Source organism: Cupressus sempervirens, chromosome 5 (assembly GCF_028749045.1).
Source record: "Cupressus sempervirens isolate cs-2001-9-10 chromosome 5, ASM2874904v1, whole genome shotgun sequence".
NCBI classification, from domain to species: domain Eukaryota; kingdom Viridiplantae; phylum Streptophyta; class Pinopsida; order Cupressales; family Cupressaceae; genus Cupressus; species Cupressus sempervirens.
The window spans coordinates 549,684,242-549,705,918 of NC_143122.1; the positions used below are offsets into that span (position 1 = coordinate 549,684,242).

The window sequence follows — 21,677 nt, forward strand, 5'->3', positions numbered from 1 at the left end:
AATAATTAATTTTGTGTTTTCCTGTGCAATATTGGTCTAACCAGTGGCTTTTATTATTGTTGATTGAACATATACATAAAAAAAATGATTTATTATTTGACATTTATGATGATTCTTGAATTTTCAATCATAACTATCAGTAGTGTTTTGGGAGTTGTCTATTTTATGTGTTTTTTGGCTATTTTATTTATTTAAGTATAGTTTTTATATTTTTAATATTTTTGTATGTCTGTACCCAAGCTTTACTGAACTCCAGGTCCAAAAATGTTGGTGTACCCCTGTACCTAGATATGAAAGAATCTAATGAACATCTCATTGGGTTTTGAGTTTTGTTTGCTTGTTCAGGTGTCTTTTTTTTCCTTGCTTCCATGTCACCTTTATCTGGTTGCACTTCAGTTTGGGCTTCATTTTGTAGTTGTCTGCAGATCCTATCTTTGCTTTTGTGTCATCTGTTTCTGGCTATTTTACCTTGTTGTGTTTGTTCTGTTCTGTGCTCGAACACAAGCTTTCCTCCTACCCCTTGTTTTTCAGCTTGGGTCGACGTTGTGTGGGTGTTTTTTTGCTGTTGTTTACAATCTCTCCTGTAGTGTTACATCTTATGTTCCTGACATTCTCAATTGGATACGTTCAACTGGTTCCTGGCAGTGTATCCCAGTCATTACTACAGTTTTTACTATCACCGCGACATTGTTCACAGGAAACCAGCACATGAGACGTTACTTGCAAATTTTACAACAGGAAACTGACATGGGAGACATTGCTGTTCCATTGTTCACTAACAGGGAACCAACTTACTGTCTATTGTCTACAGTCCCTTACATTGTGGCTCCTGATTGCTTCCACCTTTACTGTCTCTGATTCTACCTGCAATGCTCTCATCTATTGTTGTTGCTACAACATCATGGAGGTTGTTTCTGGTGACATGAGGGTAACTTTGATCCCACTGCAAACCTACCAACACATTAAGAATGATGCTACTCCCATTTTTGAATTGGTGGATTGCACTTCTAGGCTCAAATCAGAAAACCAAACTCCTAGGAATACAATGATCGCCCTCTCAGAGAAACTCACTAAACTTTTAGCTAACTGTGTCATATAGAATAAAGATTGTGTTGAGCTGAAACAACTAGACCTGAACTGTAATCAGATCACTGAAACTTCTTACATTCTCCTGTCATTTGTGAAATTGCTGGATGCAAACAATTACTCAATTCACACTTTGAACATGTATCAGAGATTAAATACAATAAGGTAAAGCAACATGAATTGGACAACATACAAGCCTCTTTCAAAGAAAAACCAAGTCTCAGCTGAATTCATGGATATTGGTATGTAATGGGGGTGAGACAACCCCTCCTCTTGCTGGGGTGGAGGCACATGCCCACTCCAAACTCACTGATGAGAGAGCTAGAAGATCTAGAGAGCTCAACTTGAAGGTCGGTGGCCTTCTGCCAGGATGTGGCATATGCATTTCTTTGTGACAAGCTTGGGCTTCTTCATATATCTCTTGATAGGGCATGGGTTGGATATGATTTTACCTTGCTCCTACAATTTCATATTTTCTCAGATAGACTTCATGTGCTCAAGGCACATAGGAAACTCTTTCCTCTACCATTGAAGGTATATCTTGTGAGGACCTTCTAAATCACATGTAGTAGAACTGAAATAGGCCTGAGCTCTTGTAACAGTAGCAGGCCAGGACAACAATTGGATAAGGAACCTTAGAGCAATGATTCATGATAATTCCCCTTGGTTGGGTGGGCACTTTGGTGGCTACAATTGCCAAATGATGGTCACAAGGGTGGTTGGGCATGAAGGAGTATAGTGTTGATTTCGTATATGTCAATTGCTGGAATGACAATGAAACCTTTTGGTCTATGCCAAGTTTGCTCTAGGATGTGGTCAGCTTGTGCATATCTTCTTCTTGTCACTGAGACCCATGAGAGACCTAACCAGTCCTTTGGTGGCATTATTGGATTTCACTAGTTGTTGGTTTACAAAGATGAGGTTCGGAGCTTTGGGGGTGTCAAGGGTTTTAGCGGGGTTGCTTGCCTTGTCAACAGTCAGCTTCATAATGGAACTTATGTGGTACATTCAAAGTTTTGCCAAGTGTGTGTGGATCTGTTTTCCCTTAGTGGCCTCTTGCCTCAAAGATCTTTTTATCGCCGTTTGTTACTTTTTGCTAACCTCCTCCCCATATGCTATACATAATGGGCCATAGGGGGTGTTGGTTCCCAAAACTGCAAATTGGAAATTCAAGACCTTGCCACTTCTCCAATAGGATTATGCAATCAGTTTTGACCAATGAACGAGAATCATTTTGATTCCCCTGCACTTCGGGCTCCACTACACCTAGGCGGGTAGACCTTCTCCTGGAACTTGATCACTTGGTTCAAAGTTTTTCTAAAGCGAATTTAAGCTTTGAAGAGTTCTTTGGCTGGCAAAGTCCTTGAACTCAATTAATATGAAACTGAATGCTGAGTGTTTAAAATGGTTGGATGTTTTGTATAATATTTTTAAATAATGGATTTGATGCTTGTAGGGAGGAAGTTATAGATTTTTTGACTTCAACAATAAAAAGACGAGTGCCTTTGCTCATCCCGACAATAGAGTCAACTTCAGTGAATTTTCACGTCAAACTTATAATGTTTTACACACTTTTGCCAACAATTAAATAATCAAGATGCAACAGATAAAATATTATGCAATCTTAAATTAGTCCAGATTGAATTTTAACTCCTTGGGTAGGGAGACAAACTGGACACAGATTTGGAAACAATTGAATATTTCACTATATCTATGATGATCAAATTTAAAATGCTAAATGACCATGTCCACTTATCCGACATTTGAATTGTATACAGAATTCCAAAATATAATTACAAAGGACGATTCATCTGCAATTTAAATCTCCATGCCATTTAAAAATAAACAAAAGACTTTATTTTATCATTAAAATAAAATAATTGAATTTATATTACAAAGTCATACTAAGCTCTTTATCCCTCCATACAAAACAATATAAATACTTATTGTTGAGAATATGTGAATGATTGTTTGAATATGAATGTCAATGTCTTTCAAAAAAGAAGATATCTTATTTATATCTTTTAGTTTAAAAGTTGCGTCTCTTTAAAAGGAAAAGGCACACTTTTACAATTAATAGTTCTTTTGTAATTCCTATTGAACTTTTTAAAATGGCACCTCTTCATAAATTTAATAAATTAAATGACCATAGTATATTGCTTGAAATGAAATAATTTTATTCTTTACAGCACCCATGAGTTTCAAAGGTTTAGTTTTGATTCTTGAGGGTTGGCAAGGATCCACGGGTGACTTTTGGCAGAGATCCTTCCAATATTGTGCAAACACATCATGTATGAGAAACACCAGGGTGTGCTTCACTATGAAGATTGCATCTCGATTAATCCTTATTACCTGTCCGTAAAGGCACTAGGCTTCATTTTTGCATGGTCTTCATGTCTTCAATCTACGTATAGTTTGGGGAATATTGATGTGAGATGGTCCATGTGATCCTTCTCTGACTTTCTTTTGTTCCTCTCCTACCGTTATTGCCCATCGCACATCGTAGTCATTATTGACTTCGTGGCTTCCTGTTATGCGTTCAAAGCCAAGACGGCATCCTTGAAATGATTCGAATGCATCCAGTCCATACACGATCTGTCAAGTATAGCATCTGGTTTAAATCTTGAGGCCTCACCTTTGACTTCATCCATATACGCAAGGCATATAGATCAATGTCCATCTAGAGCAAATGATACCCATCAATCTATGCATCACTCTTGATTCTGAACTGCATCCATAGGTGATGGTTAATAAGAGTCTCTTAGGTATATATCTTGCATTTTCATTAGTCCTATGATACTTCTCATGAATTTGGAGGTTGACTGGAATCTATATTCTGTATCTTTTCTTCAGACCATGCCATCAAATCACTCCAGCTGTTCATTTTGTTTGTCACCAGGCATTGGATGAATGATTCTCCAAAAGATTTCCACTCACTTGATATATCATATGCGTTTTCCACGATTACATCTTTCTAAAGGGAGCAATATAACCTTGGGTTCCAAATGTTTAAACTTTCGATGTTTTTCCATATTTTTGTAGAGAGCTGAATGTGTACGTCTGTCTCAGCTTAGGATAAGAAAAAGCTAAACATTCCCGTTTCTGTTCATTTCATTTTCTAAGGTTCCAGATTATAATCTGCACTTAGAGCATTGTTCCTTAAATTAGTTGTATGTCAATATGTGACTTGGGAAGGTTTTGAGAAGTCTACAAGTCTCCAGGAATTGATAGTGCATAAGTGTGAAGCCCAGGAACCCTTTAATTTCCATATGTTCTGATTTGTACAGTAGTAACAAAAGATGTAACATTCATGCTCAATTCTGATATGACTATGAATGGAGATATTGATTTTCAATCCAATTATTTGTGCTTTGCTTTCGTTTATTTTCAGTTCCATATGTATATGGCCTATAAAATGCAAACTACTATTATATTCCATCATATTTAAAAATGGAAACTCAAGAAATTAGAGTTCCATCAGGGGGACCCATTTATGGACTTGACATCATTACTAGGTTGTTTGCTTTGGGAGATTTTCATATTGTTGGTGATTTCTATGCACATACTAGGGACTTGTAGACTCCCCTCCATTATAGAGTTTCAGATCCGATGTGTACCTCTATGTCAGATCCAATCCCCTTTGCTTTCAGAGGTCCTAAGGTGATTCTTTGGCCCCCCTCATGAGGTATGGTCGCCACGTGTTCCAGATGTGTGAGTCCTTGGACTTGGTGATCCTCAATGACCTTCCTAGCTTCCCTAGCTCTAGTTCGTTCACTTGTTGGCCTTGTTGTAGGGGTTTGAGTATGTTTGACTACACCCTTGTTGGTTCCTCCCTTATTCATGCCTTCACTCTTTTCACCATCACTCACCTCCTCACTGACCATGGCCTCCTTAGCTTTTTCAATCAGGCCTCCCCCTGCCCCCTCCTCTACCCCCTCCTTCGCCCTGCCTGCCCCTGCTAGCCCCTTGATTTTGCGTCCTCATTCTTGCATTTCTCTTAGCTTTGATTGTGGGGACCAAGACCTCTTCACTACACCTCAAGTGGTTCCTTCCTCCAGATTGCTCCTTCCCTCCCTCCAAAGTGCCTCTTTTGGGTTTGATCGCCTCATCGCTTCCATTTGGGAGGCTACCCTCTTCTCTTTCCCTCATTGAACCACTCATTGGACCTCCTCCCCTACTCAGAGCATCTCTTGCCAAATTAAGTAGTGGTACAATTAACTAGTGGTATGATGAGGACTGCAAATCCTTCCATGGTGCGCTGCTTCACTTGACTTCGTTTGAGCAGAGGAAGCACTCTTATTGCTACTTCCTTTATTACAAGAAACACACTTTTATCCCGCATCGTAGCTGGTCTATTCGGTTCTCGATCCTTCAATGCCCCAAGGCTTTTTGGCCCACTTTGTTTCCTCCCAGGTCCTCACCCCACTGTGGACCACAACTCATTAGTCTCCCGCACCTCCACCCTCTATGATATCCCTGACCATCCTTCCTTCATTGTCACTTCTCCCACCCATTGCCACCATTTCACCTTTATCAACATCACTAAGGTGGTTAGGTCCTTGAACAGTAGCATGACAACAAATGAGAAAGGGCTCTAGGTGAAACTATTCAAGAATGACAATTTGGTTTTGGGCTTCTTCCTCCTAGATTTGCTCATTAGAGTGATTTGAATCGAGTTCCCCCTTTCTTGTTCACATCATATCATCCATCCGATTCATAAGGCTGGGCGAGCTATTGATCGCAACAATGACAGGACCATTACGATGGGCACACTTTCTCTAAATTGTATGGCACAGTTTTACACAATATTCTTCCTAGAGAGCTTGATTGAAAACATATTTGAGCTAGGGCATAGGTGGCTTTCCAGTTGGATTTTCAGACCACGGACCACATCTTAACTCTTAGGGCTCTTATTGAGGAAGCACATCATTGCTCCTCAAAGGTTTACTGTTGCTTTGTTGAATTTTGCTAGGCGTTTGATTCAGCTCCTAGGCCAACCCTCTTTTAGAGGTTGCATGACATTGGCATTTCAGAGAGTTTCTTGAATGCCATCGTGATGCTCTACGAGACAATGGTTAGTCGCATCTAGACCTCTCAGGGGCTATTGGACTCTTTTTGTAGCACTATTGGGATGAAATAGGCTTGTCCTCCATGTCCTGCTTTATTTTAATGATACATTGATGAGTTGGAAAGGTTTCTTGAGGCGCACTCCCTCCCTCAGGATGATTGTTTCTTACACCAAGTCTTGATTTCTATCTTGCTCTTCGCAGATGATGCGGTCCTCATGGCCTCCTCTATGGAAGGCTTATAGAGACTCCTGGATGGCCTTTCTTCTTTTTAGGATTTACGATAGTTGACGGTGAACCTGGGTAAGACCAAGGTGATGGTCTTCAGTTGCCTCAAGACCTCTCACCTCCACTTGTTTTTACTAGGGCAAGGAGACTGAGATTGCTTCTTCATACACTTATTTGGGGATCAAGTTTTTTGGCCCTCACTTCAGCCTAAGGCCAACAGTTCAACCTCGTATCAACAAGGGTTATGGCTCTCTGGCTATTGTTGAGAGATAGTGCTTAAGACATTATTTCTATGTCGTAGCTAATTATTTTGGACACTTTGATTGGAAATATACTCTATGGTTCTATTGTTTGGGGGTCTTCTTTACTGGAGTCAGAGTGCGCTTCAATGGAGCTGGTCGAGACACTTTGCCTTCTGTGTGTTATTTGATGTAGAAAGTCTACTCCACATACTATTGTCCTTGCTAAGTTCGGGGCCCATCCTTTTGAGTTTGGTACTATCTTTGATTTGGTTTGGTTCTTACATCGCATGCGGTGCTTCTCAAACTCCTTTAAGGGATGTCGCAGATATTCATACATGACCTATTGTTTTTCAAAGGCTATTGCACACTTGGATTCCACTGGCCAAGCTTGCTATTGATTTTCTTCTTGGTTCAACTAGGATTGATATCGATTGCCTTCCCCCTTTCTAGTATTTCCTTGGGTGCTCTTCATCTTTTGCCATCCCGACAAGAGGTGAACATGCATATCATGATGAACATTTATAGATAATATATTTTTACTACTTGTACTAGTCCTCTTTGGGGGTTGTGCCCGAGGATGGCATTCTATGTGGAGCACTTTCTTGAGTTTCAGAGGGGATTAGTGTTTGTCCCTTGTACCCATCTCATGGCTGGTCTCATGTGCTTTGTATCTCTCTTGGCTCATTTAGAGTGGGCTCACATAGGCTTTGCATCCATATAGACCACCATTTGGCTAGGAAGGATATGATTTGCCAACTTTGTGGCATGGGGGAAGTTGAGACAAATACTGACTTTATTTTTTCTCTACCGCATCTAATATGAGATTAGAGGGAGATTCAACTACTTATTCATGGAGACTTAGTCCCTCTTAGCCTTTTTTGGATTAATAGACCAAAGGTGCCTTACACTTTATCTTTAGGAGGCGCGAAGATTCCAAGACCTCAATCTACAATGACTTTTCCCCCAGAGATTGCACTCGGATCAGCTCATCATCTCATTCTTTACCATTGTTCCTTCTACATGGGGTACTAAGCAAGCACTTGATCCTCCTTTTAGGTCACCCAGGGATGTGAGACCTTGTAGATCCCTTACATAGAAGCAACCTTCTAGCGTTTCCAGGGGTTCTCAGATGACATAGGATCTCTTTTTCTAGGGCTTATCCGTCGGTTTTGGACTTTGTCTTGGTTGCTTCGATCAATTGTTGGGTTGCTTGGTTTAGCAGCTTCTTTTTTCTTTAGTTATTTGTTTTTTGTTCTCTCATTTTTTTCCTAGGCATTGTTTGATGCTCCTACTGTTTACGGTCTTATTGCTTTGTGTCAAGCAATCCCTTGGACCCATTGGTTGGTCTGTTGTTGGGCATTAATAAATTAATCTTATCTTATCTTACCTACACCTATGGAGTTTAGTCTAAAGTTATCAACCAAATTTGGTTGTCCTATTGAAAATAAATCCGCCATTAGACTAATGGTGGGCAGTTTAATATATCTCACAGCCACTGGACTTGATCGTAGCTTTTTTGTAAGTTACATACCTCGCTTCATGACATCACACTTTAGATCATTGGGCTGCAACAAAGTGCATCCTGTGCTATGTCAAGAGCACTCATGATTTTGGTATCCTCTATGGATGAACCAATGAAGCCCGATGCATCGGTTACACAAACTTGGATTGGGGTGGCTCTGTTGATGACAAAAAGTCTACTTCTGAGCATGTCTTCAGTTTGGGCATACATGCTATCACTTGGACTAGTAAGAAATGGAAGGTTGTGAGGCAGTTTACCTTCGTAGGATGCTTTCCAACATCCATATGACCCAGGCAGGCCCTTGACCCCTCTTTCACAACAATCAAGTGGCCCTTAAACTTGACAAAAGTTCAGTCTTCCATGAGTGCATTAAGCATATTGACATTTGTTGTCATTTTATCCGTTGGTTGAAGATGGGTTCCTACATCTGTAGTTTGTTCCTACAGCTGGCCAGACTGCTGATATTCTCAACCATGACTCTTCTTTCAGAGAAGTTTGTTAAATTTAGGGGGCAGCTTGGTGTCCTTGGTAAATTGACCATTAAGGGAGGGTATTAAAATAATATCTCCTACTTTTAGATTATTTCTATTGTTTATGGTCACTTCTAGATATTGTAAATATATTGTATAATAGATTTTTTCTATTATTTGTATGTTTTGTTTTAGAAACATCTCTTTTGCAATCTTTATAAGAACAATTTGTTCTTAATAAATAATCATTCTATTAGTTTACCAATTAGTTTTGTAATGTTTTCTACCTGCAACAATTATGATCTTGCTTTAATAAAGTTTATTCTCTTTATTTTATTTTATTATTAAATTTCATTCTCTTTATTTTATTTTGTTATTGAAGTTCACACCAACTAAAAACTTTGGGGGTCATATTTTGCTTTACATCTTTTCGGGGAAAAGTACACTTTTGACTTGGTATACCATTTTCACGTTTTCATTTATGCGTTTTTTCACTTTTGGGCAACCCTTTGTGAGAGCATGCACTTTGGACTCTTTTTGTAATATCCTGTTTAATTCTTTTAATGTAACAGCTTATTCCTAAAATCAGATTTAATTCTCAGAATATAGTTGAGAATGGCTTGATTAATTCCTTCAGAGTGGCTATTAATCCATCCAAATTCTGCAGGGACTTATTTCTTAGTGAAACTCATTTTCCTTTTTGTAAACTGCCTTACAGTTGCCCCTAGAGAGTCACAATCTGCTGCCAGTTGAAAGGATATTCTAATTCAAGCTCAGATTAGCGCAATTGTGTTCTCTGTATGAAATCAATTGCAATTTCCGATTTGAAACCTAGATGGTTTTCGTCCCGAGGGCTCCATGCACCACAAAGAACAACAATTGGATTATAAATATGCATTTTTAGTGACCTCCCTTTTCTTTGCACAGTCTCTCTTAAATACTTTTTCCCTTGGATAGACATAACCATTACTTGCTCCTTGATATAATTTAAAGTGAACTTAAATTATAATTTGATTTTATCTATTACGTAGCCTTTGTCTGACATATTTTAATGCATTTTCCAAAACATTGGAGTGTTGCTTTTCACTTGAAACATATTTTTTGTGGTTGCCACCTGTTCTGTCAAAACTCATATTTTTGCATGTTTCAATGCAGTGGGACACCGACTTCTCCACTTAATGTTTGGTGCTCTAGTGTATTAGTGTCCAATACCTTGGACACTGGCTTTTCATGACCGAGACGATTTTGACTCTCCTAAATCCAAGTTCTGTTCTTTGTCTCCCCTGATGCATTGGAAAGTGTCTGGCATTCTCTATACATTGATGCTGATTAGGAATAAAAAACACAACATCAATGAACATGGGTGACAAGGAACTTGTAATGACTTGACAATCAATGGCTTGTGTTTTGACTTGAAAAATAAATATAGAAGTTTATTTTTCCTGTAGGTGTACAACATATCATGAAAGTTCAAAGAGAAAAGAAAAATAGTCTTTATATTTTATGAATTTTCAAATTAAGACCTGCTCACACTTGCCAGTTTTTTTTTTTGTTTTTCTAACATCATAAAAATTAAGAGCAAAGGTGCTAGAAATTGATCTTTTCATTCCCTTGAATCTCCCAAGCTACTGTCCATTAAATCAAAGTGATTCCATTACCTCTTACACAATTTCTGCAAGATTGAATTATTGAATTATAAAATTGAAGTAATTGAAATGAAAGGAGGATATGCCACTATTGCCACATTTCAAGGAATATGCTGTTTCATCTTTTGGGTTGGGCAAAGCTTGCTTACAATTCCTTTACAGTTATGATATAGGATTACTGAGGCTATATTGATGATAGAAACAATGAGTTTCCTTTTGAGATGAAAGTCGTTTTGGTGGTACTGCATTTCAGGAGTAGAAGAAGCATTGTGGCATACAAACAGAGCTGCTGAAAGTTGTGTACAGGTCATTTTTTTTCAAAGGGGCATCTGTTAGATATTTGAGTTGGATATCAGTATTTATTGGGATACAAGCTGGCTCCTCATGTTCTGTCATATAGCTAAACTACATAGTTGCTAGTATAGTGTGTATGCTTTGTCACACATATTGCACCTTTATTGGCAATGCCAGATGGTGGATTTGACTCTTGATCTGCAGAAAAATGCTCTGGTGTTATTGTTGGACTTATACAATTTGGAGTTTTACTTGCACAGAATCAAAATCATTAGAGTAAAATTGGGGATTGAATAAAAGTCTTGGAAATTTATAGTAAAATTTATGTTTGTGTTTAAACTTTTCTGAAATTATCATTTTTCTATGTTCTACTTTGTGTACCAATCAAGTTGATTCCTTTTTTTGGTTTGTTTGTGTCTTTTTGAGATAAAGGTTGTTTTGATGGTACTGTATTTCAGGAGCAGAAGAAGCATTGTGGCATAGCAACAGAGCTTCTGAAAGTTGTGTAGAGGTCGCTTGTTATTCAAAGGGGCATCTGTTAGATATTTTGAGTTGGATATCAGTATTTATAGGGATACAAGCTGGCTCCTCTTGTTCTGTCATATAGCTAAACTATATAGTTGCTACTATAGTGTGTATGCTCTGTCACGCATATTGCACCTTTATTGGCAATACCAGATGGTGGATTTGACTCTTGATCTGCAGAAAAATGTTATGGTGTTATTGTTGGACTTATACAATTTGAAGTTTTACTTGCATAGAATCAAAATCCTTAGAGTGAAATTGGGGATTGCATAGAAGTCTTGGAAATTTATAGTAAAATTTATGTTTGTGTTTAAACTTTTATGAAATTATTTCATTTTTGTATGTTCTACTTTGTGTACCAATAAATTTTGATTCCTTTTTTTTGGTTTGTTTGTCATTCTTTCCATATTTCTCTTTTTTTGAAGCTTAGGATGAGTGTACAGTCATGCCGAATTTGATCTCTTTACAATTCCAAAGGCATTCTTCCTCTCGTTAAGCACTTATATATGACCATACAATGTTTTCCAGTGCCCCATAAGTTTTGCTCCTATTCACTAACCTTGTAAAAATTCCTTCCGCAATTTACTCATGTAATCCTGCCATTCCTTGCCTTCTGATCAATCCTTGGTTCTGACAAACTTTATTTATTTTACAGGGAGGTGATAGAAAAGATGTATTCTTTTATCAAGCAGATGATGAACACTACATTCCGCGAGCTCTTTTGATGGATTTGGAGCCTAGAGTTATAAATGGCATTCAAAATAGTGACTACCGGAATCTTTACAATCATGAAAACATATATCTATCTGATCATGGAGGAGGAGCAGGAAATAACTGGGCAAGCGGATATCACCAGGTTCATCACTCTTTGAATGATTCCTACTAAGTTGTATGTTGTGCTTTTATTTTGTCATCCTAGAAGTTGTGCTTGTTCTAATTGTGAAAATTGGCAAATTGTATTATCAGCCGTGTTTGTTTGCAGTCTAATAATCTTCAATTCACTTGGATTTACTTATTAACACAAGTCAAATGTGTGAAACATAGAACTATGACTATTATATCTTGTTGCAATGACATAGGAATTACAAAGAATTCTTTCGTATAGGTCACACTGAAGGAATTGCAATGCATTTTATCACAGTTAACAAAGAGTAAAACAGTGGGCTTACAAAGTATCATAGATGTCAAGGACAGTTTAAAGTTCAAACAACAATAGAGCTACTAAGCATCTATTTTTACATGGAGTTGTAACTATTTTTGTGACAATGAGAGATTTGCTAACATTTAACATCCTACAAGAAAAGTGAGTGATTTATGTATTACAAAGGATTTAAGGCAAAGAGGTTTTAATCCATAGAGTCTTGAGTATAGATGTTTTGAAATGGTTGTTTGATATTTATGGATATTCCGTGGAAGGACTATTTGTGGGCAGTTTATGTGCTGTTCTAATATGTGTTGATATTTTTGATAAAATGAAGCTCCATTGTTTGGTTTAAGGCTTTTGTGTTGTCCAGCCGTTGATTCAATTAAAATCTAATGTAGATCCATCTTATAAATCTCAATTTCACTTCAAAGTAGAAGAAAAAGAAAGAAAATATTATCCTTTCACTTCTGTGTTTATGCTCCGTGTGCCTGATATTTTCAGGAAAAATTCCTTTAATCACATTACAGCATTTATAGCAGCAAACTTTTTAGAACTTTTTCTGACAATAACAAACTTTTTACACCAATCAATATTTCAGCTAAATTTTGGTATCTCTGATATGAGTGCAGAACGTTTCCAGCTATAACTTTAGGTCCCTTTATGGATATAGAAACACTTAAATATGTATTCTTGCTAACACTGAAGTTTATTTCGATTTTAAGCTACACATTTGTGTTTTGTTGGATGCTTACCATTGGAAACCTCTGTTTTTATCTATGCTTCATTTGAAACAAGATTGCACTATGAACTTGGATCTACTGAAGCATCAATTCAAATATATGAATTTCTCTAGAGATGCCTCTCCTGGCCCAAATGCTCCCATCCCTTATACAAAACATAGGGATGGGTAGGAAATGACCGCTCCCCATCCCCCATATTTGAAAAATAGGAAATGTCTCTGGGATGTCCAAAACAAAACAGGGATACCTTCAGGATGTAAGTGAGTTGGCCATGGGATGTTCAAACTTTCTCAGGAAGGGCCAGCCGCCCCCTATGGCCTAGGTCTTCTAAAAGTTTAGACCTCAATTTTGATTTGAAAAAAGGATGCATGGGCCATTAAGCTCTGTGTGGTTTTGAAGTTTGCTCCCAAACCATGGCCAATTCATCTAACCCTGTAAAAGACCAATGATTGATCATGACCACAATATCCACAAAAGATACATCTCCTGTTGTAGATTGTTGCATCTCTGCAGTGACACTCACAGTATACAAGGATTGCAATAGACAATGTTGGCATCCTACAGTCATTAAAATTATGAAAGCTAACAATGTTCATGTTTTTTGGTAAAACGCAGATCAACAGCCGTTACTGCAACACAAGATTGTGAAAAACCAGCTAACACTAGATTACATAAGATAGATTGAAATATCATCTCAACAAGAAGTAGGTGTAGAACTATATCATTCCATAAAAACTTACATAACTTACTCATTTAAGGTTTTTTTACATTGTTCTGCATGCAATTTATTCAAGATAAACAAAAGTATGCTGAAAGTTGTTATGTTGAAAATGGTTTTATTCTACACAAAGTAAGCTGGAAAAAAAAGTCTCTTCAAATACATTGTCTATACGAGAAAACTTCAAAGATCATCCACAAGTAACTCTCTTCCATAAATATAGATAGAAATAGTTGTGGCTAGAAGTAGCCAGTCCGTTCATTGTTTCCTCCTAGTGATTTTGAAAATTTGATGTAACACCTTTTCTCTGATCATGACAAATCTTCAGAGGAAACTTGAAACACAGGGCACTGCAATAGATGAAGCCCTGACAGTCTGTCATTTGCTTTGTGAAAATCTCCTCAACATCTCGTTTGATGCAAGTAGAAACAATAACCTTGAATACCTTGGTCCTTGAATGAAAGTTGAGGTAAAATATTTAATTCTCTGTGCGTTATAAGAAGAATGACTGATATTTGCTGAAAAATCTTGGAAAATAAGACCAGCAATAAAAAATCTTACTGTAATCCTGTTGTGAATGTTCAAAATAGAGGCCAAAGAATGATGTGCCAATATTATAAACTTGCAACAAACCCTTTCTTATGATGCCCTTGGGAACTTGCTGAAATCCACTGTATGTCTTATAAACAACTGAAAGTCTGTTTGCAATTGAAAGTCTGTTTGCAACTGTCATAGATGACTCTGAAATCAGCATCAAAACCTGATAGTGATGGAACGACCGCTATACCTCTTTTAAAACCTGCTGGAATTAGCATTTCTCTCCCTTGGTCTGAGAATGATCAAACCACTGCTGATAACTTTTGTGTATGTGATGACTGCAAACATATGGTAAATTCTGCTAGTGTTTGAGTGTGAAAAGTAAGGATGAAAATCCACTGTTCTAACACTTAAAACCTACCACAATCACATGAAAACATATTTTCTTAAATGAACCTGATCAACTCTTTGGAGAGGCATGCACTTGGGATCTTTTGATGCAATTTTTGACATGCTTTTCAGTTTACTTGTACACCCCTTGTATTTTATTTTTGATCGGTAATTTTGTATATTTTTATTAATATTAAAAGATAAGTACATTGCAGTTTAACAGAAATTTAAAACCAAAATATCTCTGAAGCCCTAAACAACCTAACATCCACCCAAAATATCACCTTTAACACGGTTTGCAAACACCTATACCACCCATCATATTCGTCCACCCTACCAGCCATTCAAATTCCCGACATTACAATATCCACCCAACCCCACTATACAATTCTTGTAACAAAATTTAAAGATACTACCCTAAGTTTACAGCTTATTTAATCCCCTTGTGACGCAAGGCTGCTAGGGGAAAGGAAGGGAATCAAAACTCCTAACAGCTTGCCAGGAGAACACACAAAAGAAAACACATAATTAGCAGCAAGAACCAAGAGATTTACTGATTGATTAGACAACTCACATGATAAAATATATTTTTAAACTACCAACATGCCCGGCTGTGAGGCTTTCCGGGTTGCTTCCAGTACAAAGCAATTACAACATCAGAGCTCAAGCTCACAATCTTGAGACTTTCACCAACTGATCTATCTTCTTAAAACCTAGGACTTGCTTTCCTACACCTAATCCAAGTTCTTATATAGCCAGCAAGACCACAAGTCGGCCTGTCACACATTTAATTACAAAATAGGTCCTGCCTTGGAGGAGAAATCAAAAGTTCTGTCTAATGATCAAAATAGAATCCACGCTCTTGAGGATAGGTCACACGTGATTCAAGAGATGTTATTCAACTGCGGAAGACACCACATCAACATAGGAAACCGCGCTGAAAGGATTTCCACAATGTGTTGCATGAAATACACAATGAAAAGTGAGCAGAGAAAGAGACACGTAACTCCAAGCACAACGAGCATTGGATTTCACACACTTAGGGTAAGGGTCACCAATGGGTCCACAATAAGATGCTAACAGACAACTTGAAACCATGAGCAACAACTACTTGTCGAACAACAAATTAGTACAGAAAACAAAAGCAATATTTTTGGTTGATGCAAGTTTTCTCATCGACACAAGATGCTCTTGCTTCAGACACTTCGAAACCTTGATATTTTGACCTGAATCATAAAAATCCAACTCAACTTGTGTTATCCATGGATTGTCTTGAACTGGTTTATCTTTCCATTGGACAAGGCACTCCATGTAGTCTTTACCTTTGGTGCTCCTACTGATTTTACTATTAAAGCCTTCTCAATGCTATCAGTCTTCCTCTTGGGGTAATCTAGTTTATCTTTTAATTCCTCATCTAATTCAAAATGTTGAAAGATGTTTGCAATATTGAATATTGGTGAAATATCCATGTCTTCTATTAGTGTAAATAATTAATTATTATTATATTTAGGAATATGCATAGCCATTTTGTTTGACATCTCTTGCTCTCTTATCCTGATGATGGATCACGTAGTGTGATTCGAAACGTTGATGGTAAAAATTGTCACACAATCTAATCCAGAAACTGATGCACAAAACAAAGGAGTTAGCAACTTATTAGATCACATGGTGTCTACAACATCTCTTTATGAGATACACCTATGTAAACTTATCCTCTCATCATCGCACAAACTCTTGTGCTCAATGGAGGATAATCCACTCTTGGTGGACATGTGCTTAGTTGTGATGTTTATCTCTTTGTTGACTCCTAGTCATTCTAGTTGCTTTTATATACAGACACTTCTAGTGTGTATTCATCTCATATCCAATCATCTGATATCTTTTCTCATTTGATCATCATTAGTCTTTCTTGTGTTATCTATTGAGCTTCTTGATCTTGGTGTTGAATTATTGGCTTAGGCAAATTCTTACATGGTATTAGAGCTTTACCAAATTCTTACATGGTATCAGAGCCACGGGAGCTTCATTGCATAGCTATTGGAGAGGTTTTTTTTGCAAGTCAAGATTGGAGCTTGGTGGTGCAAATCAGATGTTGGCATCACATTCAAAAGGTCAAAAAATTTCCAAATTGATTTTTGTTTTATCACATGCAGGAAAATAATTAGAAAGGTGATTTTCAAACAGTGATATCTCCCTCATACTGACTCCTTTTTTCGAGCAATTTTTTTTGTATTGGGGTTGAATTTCGTGATTTACACATTGGTGTAGGATGTTTGAGATCTTTGTTCTTGAATTTTTCTACAAATCGCAAATCTCGATTTTTGCAACTTCAAAGGCTTAGTTCGAGCTTATCTGGATACATTCAGGTGCAATTTTTTTTGAGAGTGCATGATTTTTTGTCTACTTTCTAGATCTCGTATGAGTTTGGAGTAAATTTGAGTAGACATAGTACTTTCAAATTTTGGTCACATTTTGGCCTATTGGCAGTTGTAATTAATTAGATCCTTGAGAGGTCTTGTGTCTTTCTTGTTGAGTCCGATATAGCTTCATATTTATTATTGTAACCAGCAAAATCAGAAGTCCACTTAGGCCCTAAATTGGCAAGTGGCCATTGTAATCGCACTAAATATAAAGTGCCAAATCATGCATTAGGGGGGGTTTCTTTGATTTTTTGTTTTTACATATTGGGGGTGCATACATTATTTGATCTTAGGGAGGCATGTCAAAAGTGTCACTTTGGATTAAGATTCAAATTGACAAAAAGGAACTATCAGAAATGGAGTATTTTGATGATTGATCATTTAAGAGAACATAAGTGTGTGTTTCCTTATCTATATTTGAAGATATTTCCACCTAATACTAATTGGGGACATCTTTCTCTTCTTCTTCGCTTTATGTATAACAGTATGAGTAAGGAATCTTTTGCTCCTCTTAGTAAGGCAAGTAGTCCTCATGACGTTTGGATGTGTCTTTGGGAAGCATATGGAGATCCATGACTCCCTCCACTACCAGAGGACATTCTACCTCCAGTCACTCCAGTTGTGGTACCTACAACTCCAGTTGAGATCATACCTCCTGATGCTCCTGTTGCTTCTACTGATCCAGTTCCAGCCACAAATGCTCCTGATTTAGTGCACCAGGAAACACCATTTCTTCCTATTTCAGCTTCATGGGATGACTTCTTTCTAGACATTGCAGTTTTGTTTTTGGAGTCTTACATTGAAGATGTGGGAAACATTATTGATGACATCCATCTTCTCTTTGTTGAGGAGAATTCTTCTTCACTTGTTGTGAGGGAACACTCTTGACCCTCAACCACTTGATCTTTCTTTTGGGATTGACATGATTGTGGACACTTCTTTTCAGCAGTTGGAGGAGGACTCTTTTACTTCAAAGGAGACATATCAGTCTTTGGAGATTGTATTCTAGTTTCCTTAGACATCATATCTTTTGAGGATTCTTCCTACTAGTTGGGGAGCATTCTCTACTACACCTATGGCACCACTTCTTCCTACACGGAGGAACATCATTTAGTCTTCATGGTGCAGGTTCTTTAGTCATCAAGGAGCTTTTTTCATGGGTGTGCATTCATCATTGAGGGGAGGCTACATTGCTTCTCTTCCCATATCTTCCTATAAGGATGATTCCTTGTCTTTGGAGTTTGATTCACTTTCATACATGGACATGTTACCTTGTTTGCCACCTTCTTTTGGGCATCCACCAGATTGGCTTGTGGCATCTACATTCATCAAGGATTGTCAACATATGAGCAGACTTCAGAGGTAGCATCCATAGCATACTACATATAGATTCCTCATCCATCTTCCTATCCACAATGGGAAATATACTTGCACCTATACTTGGTGTATCTTCTTCCTAAAGGGAGAAATGTCGTTTGTAGGCATTGAATACTTTTGTCTTCGTGACATCCTTGCAAGAGATTATTCAATATGGGAGGATACCATCATACATTTTTTCTTATGGGGGATATATGCCTGTACATGCATGATGTATGTCATACTAGGGGGGTCTTGATTACTCCATCCTTGCATGCATCTTGTATTTCTTCATCTCTCTTTTTGGAGGAGGTTTTTCCCATGAGGTTTTCCCTCTTTCTCCGTTTTCAGAGAGATTGCATTGCATAGCATTGTATGTAGAGCATTGCATTTGTCATAGGTACCTAACATGGCCTAGTAGCCAGGACCCACATTGCATTTTGCATTTAGCTTTGTGAGCTTAAATGCATTCCCCTAAGTTGCACTTAGGGGGGGGATGTGTTAGTGTAAATAATTAATTATTATTACACTTTACTTAAGATTACTTAGGAATATGCATAGTCATATGAGTTGTCTTGTTGACAACACAGGAGTTAGCAACTTATTAGAGCACCCGGTGTCTACAACATCTCTTTATGAGATACACCTATGTAAACTTATCCTCTCATCACCACACAAACTCTTGTGCTCAATGGAGGATAATCCACTCTTGGTGGACGTGCTTCGTTGTGATGTTTATCTCTTTGCTGACTCCTAGTCATTCTAGTTGCCTTTATATATAGGCATTTCTAGTGTGTATTCATCTCATATCCAATCATTTGATATCCATTATCATTTGATCATCATTAGTCTCTCTTGTGCTATCTATTGAGCTTCTTGATCTTAGTGTCATTTTTCCCTAAGGGAAATTCTTACATGGTATTAGAGCTATACAAAATTCTTACATCTTCAGGTAACTCAACTTCATAAGCATTTCCACTGTTAAATTTCCTTAAGATCTTAAAAGGACCAAACTTCTTCATCTTCAACTTACTACAGGTACGAATCGAAAAATCTATTTTTTTCAAGTGAACCATAACTACATCTCCTACTTCAAAAGATTTATGTCTTCTTCCTTTATTTGCTCTTTGTTTATACTCTTACTAGTCTTCAGATCCTTCTTCACTTCTTCATGCAAATTCTTCATGAAATCCATGAATTCCTCTGCTTCAACACTTTGCTTTACTTCAATACTCAAATCCCTCAACTCAATAGCTCCTTTAGGATGTATTCCATTAAGTATCTCAAATGGTGTTTTTTTGGTGCTTTTGTTTACAGAATTGTTATATGCAAACTCTGCTTGTGCTAAAATCAAATCCCAATTAGGAGGCTTATCTCCAACTAAACATCTCACCAAGTTACCCAAACTTCTATTCACAACTTTAGTTTGTCCATCTGTTTGTGGATGAAATGTAGAAGTAAACTTCAACTCTATATCCAACTCCTTCCAAATTGTCCTCCAGAAATAACGAGTAAACTTAGTATCTGTATCTGAAACAACAGTCCTAGGCAACCCATGCAATCTTACCACTTCCTTAAAGAAAAATTCAGCCACATATACTAATCAGATGTCTTCTAACAAGGTATGAAATGTGCCATTTTTGAAAATCTGTCAACTACTACCAGAATAGAATCATTACCTCTATGAGTTCTAGGCAAGCCAAGAACAAAGTCTATACAAATATCTTCCCAAAGTTTATTTGGTACAGGCAGTGGTGAATGAAAACCGAAATTCTGACTGGTTCATTTTGCTATTTGACAAATTCTGCAACTCTTAACCATCTTCTGAACGTCTTTGTATAGCTGAGGCCAGTAATATCTGTCAGAGATCATCTTTACTGTTTTATCAATTCCAAAATGTCCAGCATGTCCACCACCATGTTTCTCCTTCATGATGTTAACTCTCAAAGATCCTCTTGGTATGCACAACTGAATTCCTGTAAACAACATGTCTTCATGATCTTATCTCTCAAAGATCCTCATCTTTGTTTGGGAAATAGATTTGTCCCCTCTCAGGTAAATTTGTTTGCCAAATAATGCTAACTACATTTATTTGGGAATTATTTTTATTTGTCAATTAGCTACATACATACATACATACATACATACATACATACATACATACATACATATATATATATATATATATATATATATAGTGTCAAGGAGAAAGGAGATGATGTTCTGTTATGGATGTGAAAGTGTCCAAGATTCATTACTCAAGTATCCTGCAAAAAACAATATCTGATTTATAATGGACTTTTAATACTAATAACATACATTTTTAAGCCTAGGTTGACCATAAAGCCAGGATCAGAGGACTTTTCGAGCACTCATTGAATGTTCCAAGTCTGATAGAATCAGACAGCCATGTCCTAGTCTGAGGCAAAAATCAGTCCACTGAGTTTAAGTTGAACTAAAAAATTAGCCTGTTGTCCGGTAATGCCTTTTAAACTTATCCAACACATAAAGGTTTGTCATTTTGTGTGGTTGTAAATCAGTATCATTCTCATCCATGTGAGAAAATTGACTAAAATCTTCATGCTATTTATTTTGCACTATTTTCTTTTGCACAAAGATTCTGGAAGGGTCTGTATAACAATCAACAATTGGAGCTTCTTGAATAAAAAAACAAGTCTATGTTTTCCTGATTTTTCAGTTTGTCATTGTACAACTAATATGTAGTTTCTTTGAGTTTTAAATATCTTTGTTTCTCAACCATTTCATTATTTTCTGATGCTTGTTTACTCAATTCATTTTATTTGATACTTGCAGGGGGAGCAGGTGGAAGAGGACATAATGGACATGATTGACAGGGAAGCGGATGGAAGTGACAGCCTTGAAGGATTTGTTCTTTGTCATTCAATTGCTGGAGGAACTGGTTCAGGTTTTTATTCAACTTATTGCACTGTATGTGATACCTTGATAGATTAACATGGTTATGGGTTTGATTTCCATATTCTCAGTTTGTTTGAATTTCATTTTTCCAATTCTACCTCTAGTCATAGTACAACAATAAGAAATTCAAGGTGTTTCAAGCTTGAAACAACACCCGGATCTAGGCTAGCTCCCTTATTCTATTTCAAACTAATATTCAAGATGGGAAATGGGCTGAAAAGGGATAAGAAGTCTTATTCTAAGATCAAAAAAGGAAAATTGCATGATGTGCAAAAGTTCTATAATCTTACCAAGCTAACGCAACAAAATAGTGAAGAACACACAAAAATACTGAGAGGGGGGTCAATGAGTTTTTA

At 37.2% G+C, this 21,677-nt stretch overlaps 1 protein-coding gene across 11 annotated transcripts in view; it reads left to right on the forward strand.

Annotated features, from left to right (window-relative positions):
• LOC149557109 (tubulin gamma chain) overlaps positions 1-21,677 on the forward strand; it is a 130,567-nt gene that overhangs the window by 32,535 nt on the left and 76,355 nt on the right. For all 11 annotated transcript variants that reach the window (XM_089831813.1, XM_089831822.1, XM_089831815.1 and 8 more), the window contains 2 exons: positions 11,735-11,935; positions 21,199-21,310. In XM_089831813.1, the coding sequence (XP_089687939.1) occupies positions 11,735-11,935; positions 21,199-21,310 (313 nt within the window). The remainder of the gene's footprint in view (positions 1-11,734; positions 11,936-21,198; positions 21,311-21,677) is intronic.